Source organism: Cnephaeus nilssonii (assembly GCF_951640355.1).
Source record: "Cnephaeus nilssonii genome assembly, chromosome: 11".
Classification (NCBI taxonomy): domain Eukaryota; kingdom Metazoa; phylum Chordata; class Mammalia; order Chiroptera; family Vespertilionidae; genus Cnephaeus; species Cnephaeus nilssonii.
Window position 1 is genome coordinate 83320032 of NC_137082.1, and position 16693 is coordinate 83336724.

A 16693-nucleotide genomic window follows, 5' to 3' on the forward strand; every position below is an offset into this window, starting at 1 on the left:
GGAGGGAGAGCTCCTGGGTCCCAGAGGCCCAAAGTGGGTGAGCCACAGGCCCCCCACAGGTAGCCCATGGGCCTTCCATCCGTCTTCTGTAGAACCGCACTTTGTGCCAGGTCTTGAAAGTGTATGACGCGAAAGACAAAGCGATCCCTGTCTGCAAGAATGCATACTATTAGTGCGGTGGTCGCCAACCTTTCGGACCTCACGGACCACCAGTGGTCCACGGACCACCGGTTGGCGACCGCGGCTGTAGAGGATTCCCAGTGGAAGTGATTTGGAGCTCAGGCTCTCTGGCTGCCTAGTTCCCTAATTATTTGACCTCAGCATGTCCCAGAGAGAAACACTTGGGGAAACCAGCCCCAGGAGAACTACCATACCTGGGTCTTCCACATGTCCTTGGCCGACAGCTCTCATCTCTGGCTTGGCCATCCATCTCCCGAGACCTCCGTCATTGGGGCTCTGTGTTCTAGAAGGTTGAAGGTGTAGCTAGGGAATGTTGTGGGCAACTCCTGTTTGCCTTGGTTTCCTAATCTGTACAATGGGGACAACAATGGTGCTTACATTATAGGATTGTCTTGGATGAAATGAATATACACCAAATAGATACATCACAGGGCTTGGCACATAATAAATGCCCACCAAATGCTAGCTGTTATTTGTTATCTTTTATATATCAGTGGGAGCCATTGAGAATTGCATTGGAAACATAAATAAGGTTTTAGAGGAAAATGGTTTGGAAACCAACCATCTGCAGGGACCACAGTATTGATGATTTGCTCTCCTGCTATAGGAAAGGTCAAAGGGCCTCCAAGTAAAGGCAGAGACAGCCACTCCAGGATCAGGGGTCTGGCCTTTCGTCATCTGTGGGCTTTACACTCCTGGGCTCTGGCTGTTCAGTTCTGTATCTCGCCGTGGTTCATAGAGAATTCGGGGAGAGCTTTGAGAGCCCTGGGCGCCGGATGAGTTCTAGTTCTAGGGGCTTCTGGTGTTGTGTGTGACACACCGGGGCGGGGGCGGGGGGTACTCAGCCAACAAGGGTTCCACCCCAGCCTCACTGTATTCGCTGCTCCACGGCTGATAGGCCACCCGTCTCTGCCCAGCAGCCAGCAGCTCCTGTCTGCTAATACCAACGGGGGCAGAATGCAGTTCCCTGCTGGCCATTTTCTCATTTCAGGGAATCCGTCATCAAATACTCACTAATTAACTAAGTGTCTCGTGGGCCTGGGTCTGGCTCCCAGGGGCTGAGGGAAGGAGCAGACACCTCCTTGGCCTCTAAGAGCGCATGGTTTAGTTGGGGAAGGAGGCAGCCCCTCAGACCACTCCAGGGCTGAGCTGGAGTGTGATCGGGACATGAGGGGAGCAGGGGGACAGCCCTGTGCATTTATATGCCCCTTCTCCCCTCCCTTGAGATACCCAGAAAGACTACCCCTTCCTCTGGACAGGGCTCGGGCCTGCACCACCTTCTGTGGTTGGCTATTTTCCTTGCTTTCAGTGCGGCCCAGTCTCTTCAGAGTGACACAGGCTTCCTGCGATCGCTCTGTGGCTGTCTTCAACCAGGCTAGCATTGAGTCCTTCTAGAAACCTCTTTCTCTTTGCCATGACGCTGCATATTTCTGTTTTGGACTGCCACGTATTGATTTCACATTGTAACTCCCAGGGGACAGTGATGGTTCTTGATTTCCAGGTTCTTGGAGACCCCTCTCGTTTTTGTTCTATGACTCACCTACAGTTACTTTCTTGTAGGAGGTCTCAAGCTCGGATGCCTGTGAAGGCCAGGCAGGTAACATGTGAGTGAGTGTGGAGCCATGAGAGAAGGATGGCTGTGGCAGTGGGGAGACGTTAGGGAGTGTGGAGGTCTGTGGAGACCTGGAAATTGCATGCCCAGTCTGAAGGGGCCAGCACCGCTCTGCCCTAGCTGATGGCTGCAGTGTGGGAAGGTGGGCAGGTGGTACTGGCTCTCCCAATTCTTTAAGAAAATCAGAAATGGGGATTTTTTTTTTACATGAAATCTTTTTATTTTAAAATGTCAGCTCAAACATTCTTAAAAAACTCAACAGGCAAAACAGAACACAGCCAGAGCATTTACGGTCTGCTTTGTGGTTATGCTCCAGTCATCCAAGGCAGGGGGAGGAGGTCAGAAGGCCCCGTGGGCAGTTGCTAGGGGTGTTCTTAGGGGTGGGGACCACTGTGAACTGGGGTGTCAGGGTGGTTCAGAGGATGAAGAGGGGAGAGGTTAGGGGGGGCGGAGACCCCATCAGACTCTTGGAAACTGCTGGCACGGTCACTGCTCCCACTGGGCTCTAGTTCAGGAAGTTGCTGCCAGGAGAAAGCTGACTGGGGACCCTGGTTACCCCGAGAGAGACACTGGAGAGAGAGTGTCACCTGAGAAGAAAGCCCTCGGGTGCTGGGCCACCAGGCTCGGAGGAGCTCTCTGGCCTTAACCTGAGGTGCTCTCACAGGTCCATTGCCAGGTTCAGAGCAGGACACTGTTGGTCTCCCTTCCGGCATGCTCCGAGTTGGTTTTTACTCTTTCTTTGTCAACCCAGGAGCCTTTGAAGGCCAGTGGTGGGGCCCACCCTAGCTACTCACAGGGCCCATAGCGGAGAGGGAATGAGTCCCCATGAGTCCATGCAGGTTGGCAGAGCTGAAGGTGAACCCAGGAATTAGAATGTAGGAAAGGGCCAGACTGAGGCCTTCCTTATGCAGGGAACAGGCAGTTCAGGGTGGGGAGACATTAGGGAATAGTGGGGTCTGTGGATGGCTGGAGTTCAGAAACAGCAGTGACCAGTGATAGCCAGAGTGGCCAAGGGGGCTTCATGGGGAAGGTGTATCTGGAGCTGGACCCTAAGGGTGGTGCAATTGGAGAGGTGGGAGAGAAGGCGCAAGACAGAGTGGGGCATAGCAGGGAGCAGTTGTGATGTCAAATTATAATCACAGCTAGTCATTGAGTGCTTGCTGTATACCTGACCCTGTTGAACACGTTCTCGTGCATTCTCTCACTAAATCCTCGCAACACCTTACGAGGTGGCCCTTTCATCATCGGTCTCTTTAAAGATTGGAACCAGCATTGGAACCAAGCATCAGAAACCATAATCGTTATGTTACCTGAGGGGTCAGGACACCCCTAGGAGCCGGGGGCAGTGAGGAAGCCGGCTGAGTCCAGCCAGGGATGTGACTGGCTGGCCAGTAACCCACCAGCTTTGATGTTGTATCTCCCTCCCCTTCAGGGCTTCACGTGTGACTTCCCTGCCCCCTGTGACTATAGGGCATGGCATGCAGCAAGCTATGGGGGGATTGCCTTGAGGAGGCTCTGGGATGTGGGAAGAAGTTGGAATCCTGATTCTGGGATCAGGTATCCTTGATGGCCGGTAGGGAGGGGTACTGGACAGGTACCCCTCGCCCCCCGCCCCCAGCACCCTTGGCTTTAACATCCCAACAGCTGTGCGGGACTGGGGAGAGCCTGGCCCAGCAGCAGTGGGGGAGAGCTGAGGACACCACTTTCCACTCTCCTGAAGGGAGTGCTGGGGTCGCAGGAAGAAGCGGTGGGGGTGGGGGTGGGTGGGGGATGGGGTGCAGGCCAGTCTGTCCTCTTGGGCTTGGGACCATGAGGGGTATAGGATGGATTGGAGCCTCAAGGACCATGCAGTCTTGTCAAGATAAGATAAAAACCCGTAAAAAATTCAAGAGCAGGGCAAGAGTTGGGTAACAGCACAGGGGAGGATGAGGAGGTGTCCGGAGGCCGCCTGTGCCCAGCGCTGAGGGAGCAGGTTTGGGGGTCAGAGCAGGAAGCCCAGTGGGGGCTCCTGTGGGGCTCGGGGGCCCGAGGGCAGAGCAGACCTGGACAGTAAGCCTCCCAGAAAGCAATGCATTGCCACGTGTAGGTGACACGGAAGTTCCATGAAGCAGTTGTTCCACTTACAACGTGTGTCACTCACGGGTGTTTTCAATGTAGTTTTACATTTTTAATGCTGACATCGTGCGTTTATTTCACACTAGGTTTATGTCACGGCCCACTAGCCCGCCGAGCCCTGCAGTTTGAGAAAACAGTCCACGCCCAGCTAACAGCCTGTCTGAGGTTTGAGTGACAAAGGGTTACACTGGTGTGTGCCTGGGGGAGTGTCGGAGGTTGAGAGGAAGAATGCCAGGTGTCCTGGACTCCTGAGACAGTGAATGTTGCCGATTTCTGAGGCTGCCTCCAGCTCAGCTGTCTCTGATCTTTCCCACTTCCGGTGGTCGGGGACCTGAGGGTCCATCGGTGGAATGCTCCTGCTTTTTCTTCGGCGAACACGGACGTGTCCCGGGCTCCTGAGGTCACACTGACAGGAATGGCCGAGCGCAGGGCTGCCGTTGCCGGGGAAAGGCATTGTCCCCGAAGTCCCATTTTTGCAGGAGGTGGAGCGTGGGCTGGACTTGGAGGGGGGGGGAGGTTGGCAGCAGGCCCCGTGAAGGGGGTTCCCATGGCTCCCTCTGGAGAGCTTTGGGCATGCTCCGTTCCCGGGCATCGAGGCCTCTCTCCTCCCACTCTCAGCAGGCAGCATGGCCGTGGCCTGGCCCTGCCCTCCTTGCTGCAGGCTCTGGGCAAAGGTGTCAACTGCCAGCACCATGTGGAGTTGGGACTGGGAGAGGGGATGGCCTGGTGGGTAACAGGGTCAGCAGGAGGCAGTTGTGGAGGGGAGCTCAGGGGAGCCAGGCTGTGCTGCAGCAGGAGGCGGGGAAGGGGCCGTGGGAAGGGGAGGTGCACGAGGTTCAACACGAGGTGAGCAGTGGTGGCGCGCTGGGCCCTGCTGCCCACCCACAGCTCAGTGTGCCTGCCTCCATCTCCAGAGTTGCTCCCCTGCCGGCATGGATGGACAGGCCCACGAGCCCCAAGGCTGCTGAGCTCCGGCTGAGAGAGGCTGAGCCCCTGGCAGCAGCCAAAAGCAAAAACAAAACAAAACAAAAAATCAATAAACAAAAACCACGCATTAGGAAAGCAGAAAGGAGTCAGGAAAGCAGGAATCGAGACCCTCCCTCCGAGGCTTCCTCCGTGAGGTCCCACAGGGTGTGGTGCCCGGTGAGCTGCGTGCTGAGGGCGGAGGGAAAGGCTCTGCTGAAGGTGAGGGGTGCGTGCTGCCTCCTTTCAGGGCCTGGATTCCCCAGAGCAGGGCCCGTGGCGGAGAGGCAGAAGTGTCTCTTGTTTGCAGGTCACTGCATTGATCCTGGGGGTTGCAGGAGGAGGTAATGCCTCTTAATGCCTTGGCTGTTCTTAAAGGGATTGGCTAAATTTACAGCCATTAATGCCATTTGTCCCCGGGCGAGAGGAAAGGCTGCTGTGAGTGGCCGGGAAGGCTCCAGCCTCTTGCCTCTGGGCCCTCCCGTTCCCTCCAGCCCTCTAGCGGATGGTAGCAGACTCAGGGGTCTGCAGGGCCAGAGGGTGGGGGAGAGACACTCCTGACCTCAGGCAGGGAACCCCGTGCCTTCGGTCAGCAGAAGCACCTGTGCTGAGTGCTGCTTGCCAGAGAGGCCACACCACTGGGCAGAGGGCAGGCAGCAAGGGGAGGGCTCACCTGGGTCTGGGTAGGGAGGACAGGAGTGTGGACAAAGGCGCCTTTTCATCAAAGCACGTGGGTGTTTTTGTTTCTGGCCTTAAACACAGTCAGCCGGGCTCCCCGAGCTATAGTGACAAGCATAGAACAAGATTGGCTGTTGCAGGGGGTGCCCCGAGCCCCTGGAGCTGGGGCGAGGTCCCTTAACAACACCAGGAGGAGAGTGTGGGCCCCCCCTTTCCCCAGACAGCTGTAGGTCGGCCTAAGTCCTGCCTGGGAAGCACAGGCCCAGATATCCCTCCTAAAGCTGTGCACACCCAGGCCCACCCCTTGTGCCTGCAGGCCCAGGACCGCCTGCTCTTTACCGCAAAGAGCAGCCTCAGCACCTTCCCCACTCCTGCTGCTTCCCTCTTTGTTCCTCCACACCCATCACCTGGTAGGGAATGGGCTGAGGAGGGAGGGCTGGGGGGGGAGGGGGGTCGGTCAGGGGCGTTGGCTGCAGGGTGGGTTCCTGGGATGGGGGTGGATTGGTTGGCTACAGGGTCCTGCATTCTGGATGGCTGCAGCCAAGGTGTCTCTTCTCTCCTTCTTCCTTTGGTCCCATCCCCCTTCTCACTTTGCTCATCATTAAAACATAAGCTCCTCTTGCTGGCTCCCAGCTTCGCCAGCAGCCCAGCTGTGGGGATTTCCCGTCCTGTTCTTGCTGTGAATGGGAACCTGAGCCAGGAGGACACCTCAAAGCCCAGGAAGGAGGGGAGCGGAGCAAACCCTCATTCCCTTTATTTCCCTGGTCTCCACCAGCCTGAGAGTTTACTCCGTACCTCCTCACTCTCTTTGCCTTAAAAGTGGGGCGGAACTTCTGGATATGAACCCAAAGAATTAGAAACAGACGCAAACAGATTTGTGCACACCCGTGTTCACAGCAGCATTACTCACCATGGACAAAGGTGGAAACAACCTGAATGTCCTTGGATGGGTGAATGGATGAACAAAATGTGATCTATACATACAATATATTATTGTATACTGTGTTGTTATTTAGCCATAAAAAAGGTGTGAAATTCTTGACACATGCTACAACATGGATGAACTGGAGTACATTATGATGAGTGAAGTAAGCCAGTCACAGGACAAATTCTGCATGGTTCCACTTATATATGAGGTTCCCAGCATAGACAAGTTCACAGAGATGAAGGAAGAACAGTGGGTGCCAGGGGCTGGAGGAGGAGAATGAGGAGGTGATGTTTAATGGGCACAGAGTTCCTGTTTGGGAAGATGAACAAGTCTGGAGGTGGATGGTGATGATGCTTCTACAACCATCGTGAGTGTATTTAATGCCGCTGACTTGTACACTTGGAAATGATGACAACGCTAAATTTTATGGTGTGTATAATTTACCGATGCAAAATTGGGACAAGCCCAGCCAGCATGGCTCAGTGGTTGAGTGTCAACCTATGAACCAGGGGGTCACGATTTGATTCCTGGTCAGGGCACATGCCTGGGTTGCAAGCTCGATCCCCAGTGTGGGGTGTGCAGGAGGCAGCCAATCAATGATTCTCTGTCATCATTGATGTTCCTATCTCTCACTTTCCCTTCCTCTCTGAAATCAACAACAACAACAACAACAATATATATATATATATTTTTTTTTAATGGGGCGTGAGTGACTGAACTTCCAGCCCCATAGCTGAGGAGATGGACCATGGGGACAGCGCTCTCTCCCTCTCCCCCCTCCTCTCTCTTCTCGTGCACAGAGATAAAGCTGAGCTTTGGTGCTGAAGGAGGGCTTCTGGCTTCCTGGTTGGGACTCACTCTGAAATGAAGAAGGGAGCCCAGGTGACAGGTTAGCCTGGTTTCCCTCAGAAAGCAGAGTTCCTGGGAGCACCCCAGGAGCAGGAGTCCCTGGGAGGGTGACATGGGCAGGGGGGGGGGGGGGCAGTGACATGGGAAGGGGGGTGACATGGGAGGGGAGAGACATGGAGTGGGGAGAGCCAGACAGAGGAGTATATGGATCTGGTCACCACCGGGGCTCCATCTCCTAGGACACATTGAGGGACTGTGTTGACAGCACCTCAGAATTGTCATCTGGGAGACCAAAAAGGGGTGTGTACCCAGGCATGTTAGCTCCTGGCACTTCCAGGGTGCCAGCTGGGATCCTGCAGGTGTGCCCGGGCAGAAGGCGCCCAGGGGGCAGAGGTCAGGTGCTGTCGGCTACACTGCATGCACCTGATTGAGCAGCAGTGGCTGGAGTAGAAGGGAGTGCAGCTGCGAGGATGTGCCTCAGGAGGCATCCCAGCATCCTCTTTTTCCCTCTGGGCAGCAGCATTCTGCAGGGTGGGAGTGGGTCTCAATGCCTGTCCTTTTCCTCAGTGAGCCTGTGAGGGTTGGGGCTCCCTCACAGGACAGGACTAGGGTATGCCCAGGAGAGGCCCGGGAGAGTCCGGGAGGGCCCAACAGAGCAGAACAGAGGCCACTGCTAGAGGCAGAGCCAGGCACCCATCCTCCTGGAAAGCTCCAAGCCAGTGCCTGCAAAAGCCAGGCCTGCACCTGTGCCTGTGCGGGCGCCAGGAAGCCCTCGATAAGATCTGAAGTCTTCGAGGAATAATAGGCATGGCCTTAGGCGCTACCTTCTCCTGCAGGCGGCTCCTTTCAGCCCTCTCTGGACATCAATCTTATCATGCCATCTGGCTGGGACCAGCAGCTGGGCACGGGCCCAGCCCTCCAGAGCCCGAGTCCCATTGCAGCACTTGAATTCACTGTGGGGCCTGGGGAGGTGGGAGATGTCCTGAGGGCCAGAGCAGGCTGCCAGGAGAGGGGATGAAGAGGCAGTGAGGTGTAGGTGGACCTGGAGCTCTGCTGTGCTAACTTGGGCAAGTTACTTAACCTCTCTGAACCTCCGTTTTCTAAGTAGCATAATTATACTGATCTCATAGAGTTGTTGTGAGGGGTAAGTGGGTGAAGGCATATTAAGTGCTGAGAAGAATGCCTGGCACATGACCTGGGCTCAGTGCACGTTAGTTGTTCCTGTTATTAGAAGGCACAGTGCTCATGCCCATAGGTCAGAGCCGAGTGAATCCTTTTCCCACTAGCCGCCATTAAACCTGGGGATTGGGCTGTTGCCAGGTGGCCTCTGATGTGCTATCCTACATTCCGTGAGTGAGAGGACCTCTGGATTCAGTGGGTGGAGGGAATGGGAAAGTGCTTCGGGATGAGGGGCACAGTGTGAGCAAAAGCAGGGGCAGAAAGAGCCTTGCATGTTGGTCTTCCTTTGCTGCACAGCACATCACTACAAACTCAGTGGCTTACAGCGATGCCGTACACTACCTCCCAGCTCTGGAATTGAGTCACTCTCGGTGTATCACGAGGCTGAAATCAAGGCTTGCCAGACTGGGTTGGTGTCGGGAGGCACAGCGGAGCAAAGTCTGCTTCCCAGAGCATTGGATTTTGGCAGAATTGACTTCCTTGCGCGTGTAGGGCTAAGGTGCCCTTCTCCTGTCTGCCACTGACCAGAGATTCCCGGAGGCTGCTATGTTCCTTGCAGGTGCCCCCTCCTTCTCGCCAGCAGTGGTGTGTCCTGTCTTTCTTGTGCTTTGAATCTTTGTCTCTAGCTCCAGACCCAGATTTAAGAGATTCATGCAATTAGGCCCTCCTGCATAGTCTCCCTATATTCAAGTCTGCTGATTTGGAGTTTCATTATATTTGCAAGATCCCTTCAGTGTTTCATTGAGTAACTGGGAGGAGGTGTACACGCAGGACACTTCATGGTTCTGCCTAGCACATAGACATATGCCTGGGGCGAGCAGCGGAGTAGACAGGGGGCTGCAGAGGGTCATGGGCAACTGTTGGAGCGGAAGGTGGGTGTTGGTGGTGGGAGGGATGGAAGGTCACTGTAGGCCTTGAATGGCAGGTGGAAGAAGGGGCATTAGACACACTGCACCTCTGACTGTGGCCTTGCACAACTAGGCATGCTTATTCCAATCGGAAATGACTCCCTTCAGACCCACTGTCCCCTAAGTCTTCACACCTGGGTTCCCTACTCTGATGAGGGCTCCTGGGCCTGAAACCTCAGACCACTCCCTCTGGGATGGAGCAGGCTCCAAACCCCAAGGCCACTGAGCTCAGGAGCCCAGAGCTGGCTCCCTCTAGCATCATCCACTCCCCTGCAGCGGCCTGGGGTCCAAGGGAGGCTGGGCTCCTTGCAGCAGCCAAAACCCAAAAATCGGAGTCAGAAGGTATATGTCCACCATCGCCAACCCAACCTTGGACCAGGCCAGCAGGGGTGTGCGAGTCAGCATTCATGAACTTGGTGGATTTCTGTAACCCAGTGTGCCATGCCTTGTCTGTTGATCACTAGCGAATACCTACATTCTAAAAAAGTTCTCAGTAATCCAAGGTTTTGGAATTCACATGTTCTTGGAAGCATACCAGGACCTTGTCTTGGTTATGAACAGTCACAGCCGAGGCCGGCGCATGCCACCCTTTGAGTCTCGGATCTCCGGGCGTACATCCAGGTCCTCTGTGTGCCCAGTGGCAGTGGGTTGGTAGATGGCGTTCTCCTGGTGAAACCATGTGCAGCGTCCTCTAGCTGAGGGGACTCCCCTTGGAGAGCAGCAATGTCCAGACAATGAAAGGGACACCAGACAAACTTTGACGCCCCTTCCCATCTGGCTTAGAACCTGTTGGGAAACGGGGAGGGGCCCTACTAGGGGACCTAGAGGTAAGAAAGGTTCTAGCTCTTCCCACCTCTAGGTGGACAGGTGGGAGCTGTGGGCAAGGGGTGGGAGAGGGACGTGGAGGTGGCCCAGCTGGCCGGGGCCCCCACAGCAGCTGGGTCCACCCAGTCTGCCCGGGAAGGGACAGCAGTTCTGTTGTTGGATTTCAGCAGTGTCCCTGGTCTAGCCATGGAGGCTGCCTGGCCACCCAGGTTATGCCAGGTTGCATCTGAGAGAAGGCCCAAGGGCTAACCAGGGTATGCAGGGTGGCCAGGCAGCCTCCATGGCTAGGCCACGCCCTCCCAAACCACCCACCAGGCCTTTCATCTCTGTCATTAAAAGCAGGTCACATTCCTACAGACTGAGCCCAGCATGGGTCCCCGGAGCCGCCGCACCATCATGAGGCTGCAGAATTGTGCTTATAACTTCAGGCCTGCAGGCTTCAGCTAATGTAGGGAGAGTCTGGTGTCCAAAGAGAAGGCATCTCTTTAGAAGGAGGCATTTCCTTGGAGGGTTTGTGTCTGAGGGTCCCCGACACATCCTAATGGTTGGGTCAGAGACACCAAAGCCTGTGGTCTATTGTATTCTGCTTTATGGCAGCGTTTCTTAACTCCATGTTGGGAAATGGGGCTTGGGTGGTCATCTTGGTCTGTTTTCTGCTTTTCCCCAGATGGCAAGGTGTAGGTATGGACTAATCCCAAACATCGCACACGTTCCTATGTTGGTCAGCTAGGCAAGTTACCTGTCTTGTGTGGGCCTCAGTTTCCCTTTGCACACAGGAGAGTTACAGCATCCACCTCACCCTAATGAGGGCATGGCCTCCGCCTCCAGCTTTGTTTCACAGAGCCTTGCTCTTTCTCTCCCGCAGCCTTGACCCAGGCCCGCGCTGGAGGGATGGAGAACTCCTCGGCAGCTTCTGCCTCCTCCGAGGCTGGGAGCAGCCGCTCCCAGGAGATCGAGGAGCTGGAGCGGTTCATCGACAGCTACGTGCTCGAGTACCAGGTGCAGGGGCTGCTGGCAGACAAGACGGAGGGTGACGGTGAGAGCGAGAAAACGCAGTCCCACATCTCCCAGGTGAGCATCGCCCCAGGGAGGAGGAGAGGGGCTGGGGCCTGGGCAGGCACAGGGCCTGGGAAAACTCAAAGGGTGTGATAAGGGGACCCTAAATCCAATTGCCTGGCCCTAGATTGCTGAGGTGTGGATGGTCCCACCCACAGCATGGGACCCCTGCAGGAAGCCCCTGTCAGACCTTCTGACCCGCCTCTGCTCTGTCCCACCCTATTGGGCCAACGTGCGATGAACAGAACACAGATGTACTGAGCACCTACCATGTGTTCTACCCTATTTATTCCCTGTCCTCTATAAGCTTATGTTCTGGAAGAGATCTGGGGGTTGCAGCTCATCCAAAATGCACACAATGAGAGGCTGTGACTTGTGAATATTTTCTCTGATTTCAAATACAGGCAGTTGTGGGCAGCCACAGAATTGAGTCTCTCTGGCAATCCCTCAGGGCTCTGTGTCAGACCTAGTGAGGCCCTTGAGGCGTTCTGACCAGGATCTCAGGCTGGTCTCGCCCCCTCCTGGTCAGCCTGTGGCAGCCCTGGTCTTGGGTGGAAGGTGGACTCGGATGGAAGACTGTGGGCCAAGATTGGGACGGGGAGGAAGCACTCTTGCCGCCTCCCGTAAGCATCTGGGAGCTATCTCCCCCAGGAGCTGGCCCATGGACAGGTGGGCGGGGCCAGCCTGCTGGGTGCTGCCTGCCTCCGCCACCAAGGGCATCTTTCAAAGGTTCTTCCAGGTGAAATGGGTTCTTACAGGAGGAAGGTCCAAGGAAGCCATGAAGCTTCACCCTAGAGGAATGCTTTGTGGATTTCTGTTTCCAAAGCAGGCCCTGGGAAGAGAATTTTGGGAGGAGGGGCCTGCCAGTGACTTTGACCTTCCTGTGGTGACTGCTGGGCCCTCAGGAGGACAGCAGATAGAGCGGTGCCCTCCCTCTGGGCCCTGCACTGCCCGTTCCTGCTCCTGGGATACTATGGGCCTGACCACGCGCCTGGATCCACATCTGGAGGGGCTTTAAACAGATGCTTGTTGCCCTGGCCGGGTGGCTTAGTTAGTTGGATCATTGTTCCATACACCAAAAGATTGTGGGTTTGATACCTGGTCAGGGCACATACCTAGGTTACAGGTTCAATCCCTCATCGGGGCACATATGGGAGGCAACCGATCAATGTTTCTCTCTCTCTCCCTTCTTCTCTCTAAAAAAATCAGTAAAAAAAATCCTCATGTGAGGATTAAAAAAATAATAAAATTAAACAACAACAACAACAAAAATAGATGTTAGTTGCAAGGCAGAGCGTGGACAACATGGCCACTGGTAACATCTGGATGCATTCCTTGAACGTCCTGCATTTTATGAAGTTTCCTGGAAGAATGTGAGCACTGGGCAGGTCTGCTGTGCGCTGCTGGCCAAGGAAGGACATTTCCATCTTGATCCCACCCCACCCCGTCCCACATGCGCCCCACAGACACAGCTGGGGTACAGGCTCCAGAGGAGGGTGCACTGTGGACAAGGCCGGGCTTAGAAGTGTCGACATAACACGCTTCTGTTGACGCAGCCTTATGGGAAAGCTTTCTGCTAAAGCATGTTTGATTGTTTTTATTTAATTTGATGACTATTTTAGATGGAAGCCAAAAACAAAGAACAAAAATAACCCCAGAGAATGTCCCCGTCTGCCTGTTTGCGGTGGTGCTTTAATGTTCCTGGGAGAGGAAAATTGTTAAGAATCTTGGAAACCTTGAGAAAGCTTGAGGGGATGGGGAAGAATGTTGTCCTCCAGTTGGCGAGGTCATTTTCTTAGGATCTGAGAGATGACAGTTGACACTCGGGAGGAAAATACCTTCCGATGTTTGTTCTCCCTGCCCCTCTCCAGCACCAACTAGAAAGATGGATGGATGGCCGGATAGGTGGAAGGAAGAGGAGGGAAGGGGAGTGGAGGGGAGGGGAGAGGAGAAGAGAGGAGAGGAGGGGAGGAGATTGGAGGGGAGGAGATTGGAGAGGAGGAGAGAAAAGAGGAGGGGAGGGGAGGGGAGGGGAGGGGAGGGGAGGGGAGGGGAGGGGAGGGGAGGGGAGGGGAGGGAAAGGAGAAAGTGAGCTTCCATTTCTTTAGATGAGTAACCAAGAGAATACTAGTATACACTCTAAGTTTCCCAACACTTTCAGGATACCATATTTTAAATCAAACCCCCACACACAAACATTTTAAGAGTACCTACCCTACATGGGATTCCAAGTCCCCAAAGTCGTATCCTGAAAGTTGTCCTCTCTCTGAGCTTGGGAGTAAAGGGGTTATAGTTCCATTCTGCAGAAGAAACAACTGAGACACAGAGACAGGAACTAGCCAGACTGCCCTGCCGGTGATGCCCATAGGTAGGCTGGGATCCGAGTACTCAGATTGGAGGTCTCTCTTTCACAATGTTTTTCTTCTCTTTTTCTTCGTGTTTTTGTTGTTGTTGTTTCATTCTGCCTTCCCTGTTCACTGTTCCCTCATCCCCCTTTTATCCCATCCCTTCATTTCACCTTGCCTCCGAACCTCCAACCCCCACATCTTTGCTCGTAGGAGGAAGCACTCAATGGTGGACCACCCATGAAAGTCTTAACAGAAGAAGTGAGTTTGAGGGGGAGCTGTGGGGTGGTTGACCATGGGGGACTCATTTTATTTTTCCCCTTATTTTAAAAAAATAATATATCTTTACATTTATAAGCACTATAGCCATACATTCTCATGGTACACAAGAATTCAAATATTATCAATAGAATCTCCCTTAGCGACTTCCTATATAAATGACATATAGAAATGTATTATTTCAAAATCATAGATTGTAGCCGGTAACTATGTTGTTCAATAACTCACATTTCCCCCTAGCTGTATGCCCTGGGGAGTCTTCCAAGCGTGTATATCTGCTGTGTTCTGTTTAATGGCCGCACAGTAGCCCATAGTATGGATGTCCCATAGCTCAGCCTTTCACCTTTGATGGGCATTCAGGTTACTTTCAAATTTTCCTCTGGAAATACAAGGTACTTCAGTGAAGACTGTTGGACATGCCTCTGCCTGCACATTCCAAAGTGTTTCTTTAGGCAGATGCTGAGAAATGGAATCTATTTCAACAGCCATTGCCAAATTGCTCTCCAAAATGACTATCCATTATTCACACTGCCACCAGTGTATTGGGACAAATTGTCTCTTGTCATTTAATGTGAATTTTCTTGATTTCTTTTTAATATGATTACCAGTTATTTTTTAAAGGGTTAAATTTTTATTTTACTTCTAAAGCAACATTTGGAAAAACAGAGACAATCAGAAAACAGAGAAAGAAGTTCAGCATAATTTTATGGCAGAAGCTAATATACTAGTAATTTCTGGCGTAAAACTCTTTCTTTATATACCTTTTACAAAGCTGGGGTTCTAGCATCCGTGTCGTTTTTAGCTTGCTTCTTTATTTAGCATGAGCTCCTATACATTGCTTGGTGGTTTTTGGCATAAAGCACAATTGTTTAAATCTGCCCTTTTCTACTAGTTACTTTAGGCTACATAGTGAAATATAATTAGAGCTAATATTTATTTATCAGGCCCTGTTCTAGGCTCTGGGACAGAGTGATTAACAGAATGGACCATATAATCCCTTTGCCCCTAGCTCTTTACTTTCTGGTGGGGAAAGATGGATGAGAGACAAAGAACTGGACTGTTAAAAGGTTATATACACACGAGTGAGGCGCAGTCAGGGGTGTGAGAGCTGGGCTGTCCCTAAGGCTTACTTAGAAGAGGATTTTTGAGCAAAGATTTGGAGAAGATAAGAGAGGGCGGCCACTTGGGAATGTGTATTCCAGGCAGAGGGAATGTCGAGGGCACAGATCACGTCCTGCTGTGAGGAACAGCTTTGGGTCCAGTCCCCTGGGAGCAGAGTGAGCAAGTGGAATGTCGTAGAAGAGCCAGGTCTGCAGGGCCTATTGGCCCCGGGGAGGACTCTGGCCTTTTCTCTAGCGAGACAGGAAGACACGGGAGGGTTTTGAGCAGAGGAAGGACATGGTATGACTGATTAAAGACTAGGAAGCCATTTAGGTGGTCCAGGCGAGAGGTGATGGTGGCCCGGAGCAGCATGGCCACTACTGAGGTGGTGAGAAATTATCAGATTCTTATTTTACAGGGTGGAGCAAACGGAGGTTTGCAGTTGTGAGTGTGAAATTCAGATTGTTCATGTATTATTATTTATTAATTATTGTATTATTTTTCATGTGAATAACTGTTAATCTACTTTTGCCCCACCCTGTATGTATATATATCATATGTGTATACTTTTTATTTTGAAATTATTTTAGGCTTATAGTAAAGGTGCAAAAATAGTGCAGGGTGTTCCTTTGAACCCGTTTGTCACCCAGCATCCCCTAATCTGAGCGTCTTACATAACCACAGTGCAGTGATCAGAACTAGGAAATTAACATTGGTACAATGGGGCCTTATTCGGGATTTTACCAGTTGTTCCACTCATATCCTCGTTCTATTCCAGGATCCAAGTTTGCATGTCATTGTTGTGTCTCCTTATTCTCCTCCAATCTGTGAAACTCTCTTGGTCTTTTCTTATCTTCCACGACCTTGACACTTTTGAAAAAACATATATTTTTATTGCTTTCAGAGAGGAAGGGAGAGGGAGAGAGAGAGAAAAAAACATCAATGATGAGAGGGAATCATCAATCGGCTGTCTGCACATCCCACACTGGGGATCGAGCTCACAACCCGGCATGTGCCCTGACTAGGAATCAAACCGTGACCTCCCTGGTTCATAGGTCGATGCTCAACCACTGAGCCACACACCGGTCAGGAGACCTTGATGCTTTTGAAGAGTACTGATCACAGATTTTGTAGGAAGTTCCCCAATATGAATTGCCTGATGTTTTGTCCTGATTAGATTGAGATTGTGTATTTTCGGCAAGAACACCTCAGAGGTAATGTGCCCTTCTCAGGGCATCCATTGTATTGGGGAGTGATGTTGATAGAGTTTATCACAAGCAATGTTATCCTCAATAGCAGGTGTCTGATGGATTTCTCCTTTTTTCCTTTTCCCCTGTAATTAATAAATATCTTGAGGAGATGCTTTGAGACTGCAAATATCGAGACAGAGGGAATTTAATGCATGGAGTTGGTTACGGATGATAAAAAAGCTGAGCAGCAAAATTACCCGAGATTTAATGGCAGGAAGCCTTACCACCTCTACACCTGAGGCACAGGTGTTGCCAGAGCCAGGGTCAGGGTCATGCACAGAAGGCTGCCTGCTGAGGGCTGGAGCCATGAGGGAGACCCTGTCACTGCTGGTAATGCCACCTGAGGTGGGGGGAGGTGGGAGCTGATGCCCTGACTCCTCCCTTCTTCCGGTCTCCCATTGGCCAAACTAGCTGACTGACTTCTC

At 52.7% G+C, this 16693-nt stretch overlaps 1 protein-coding gene across 7 annotated transcripts in view; it reads left to right on the top strand.

The window, feature by feature from the left end:
• CTIF (cap binding complex dependent translation initiation factor) overlaps positions 1-16693 on the top strand; it is a 237028-nt gene that overhangs the window by 54070 nt on the left and 166265 nt on the right. For 6 of the 7 annotated variants that reach the window (XM_079784588.1, XM_079784589.1, XM_079784587.1 and 3 more), the window contains one exon: positions 11103-11308. In XM_079784588.1, coding sequence (XP_079640714.1) covers positions 11129-11308 — 180 coding nt within the window. In that variant the 5' untranslated portion in view covers positions 11103-11128. Of the gene's footprint in view, positions 1-11102; positions 11309-13851; positions 13900-16693 lie in introns of all 7 variants that reach the window. The other variant, XM_079784593.1, reaches the window with a different exon arrangement.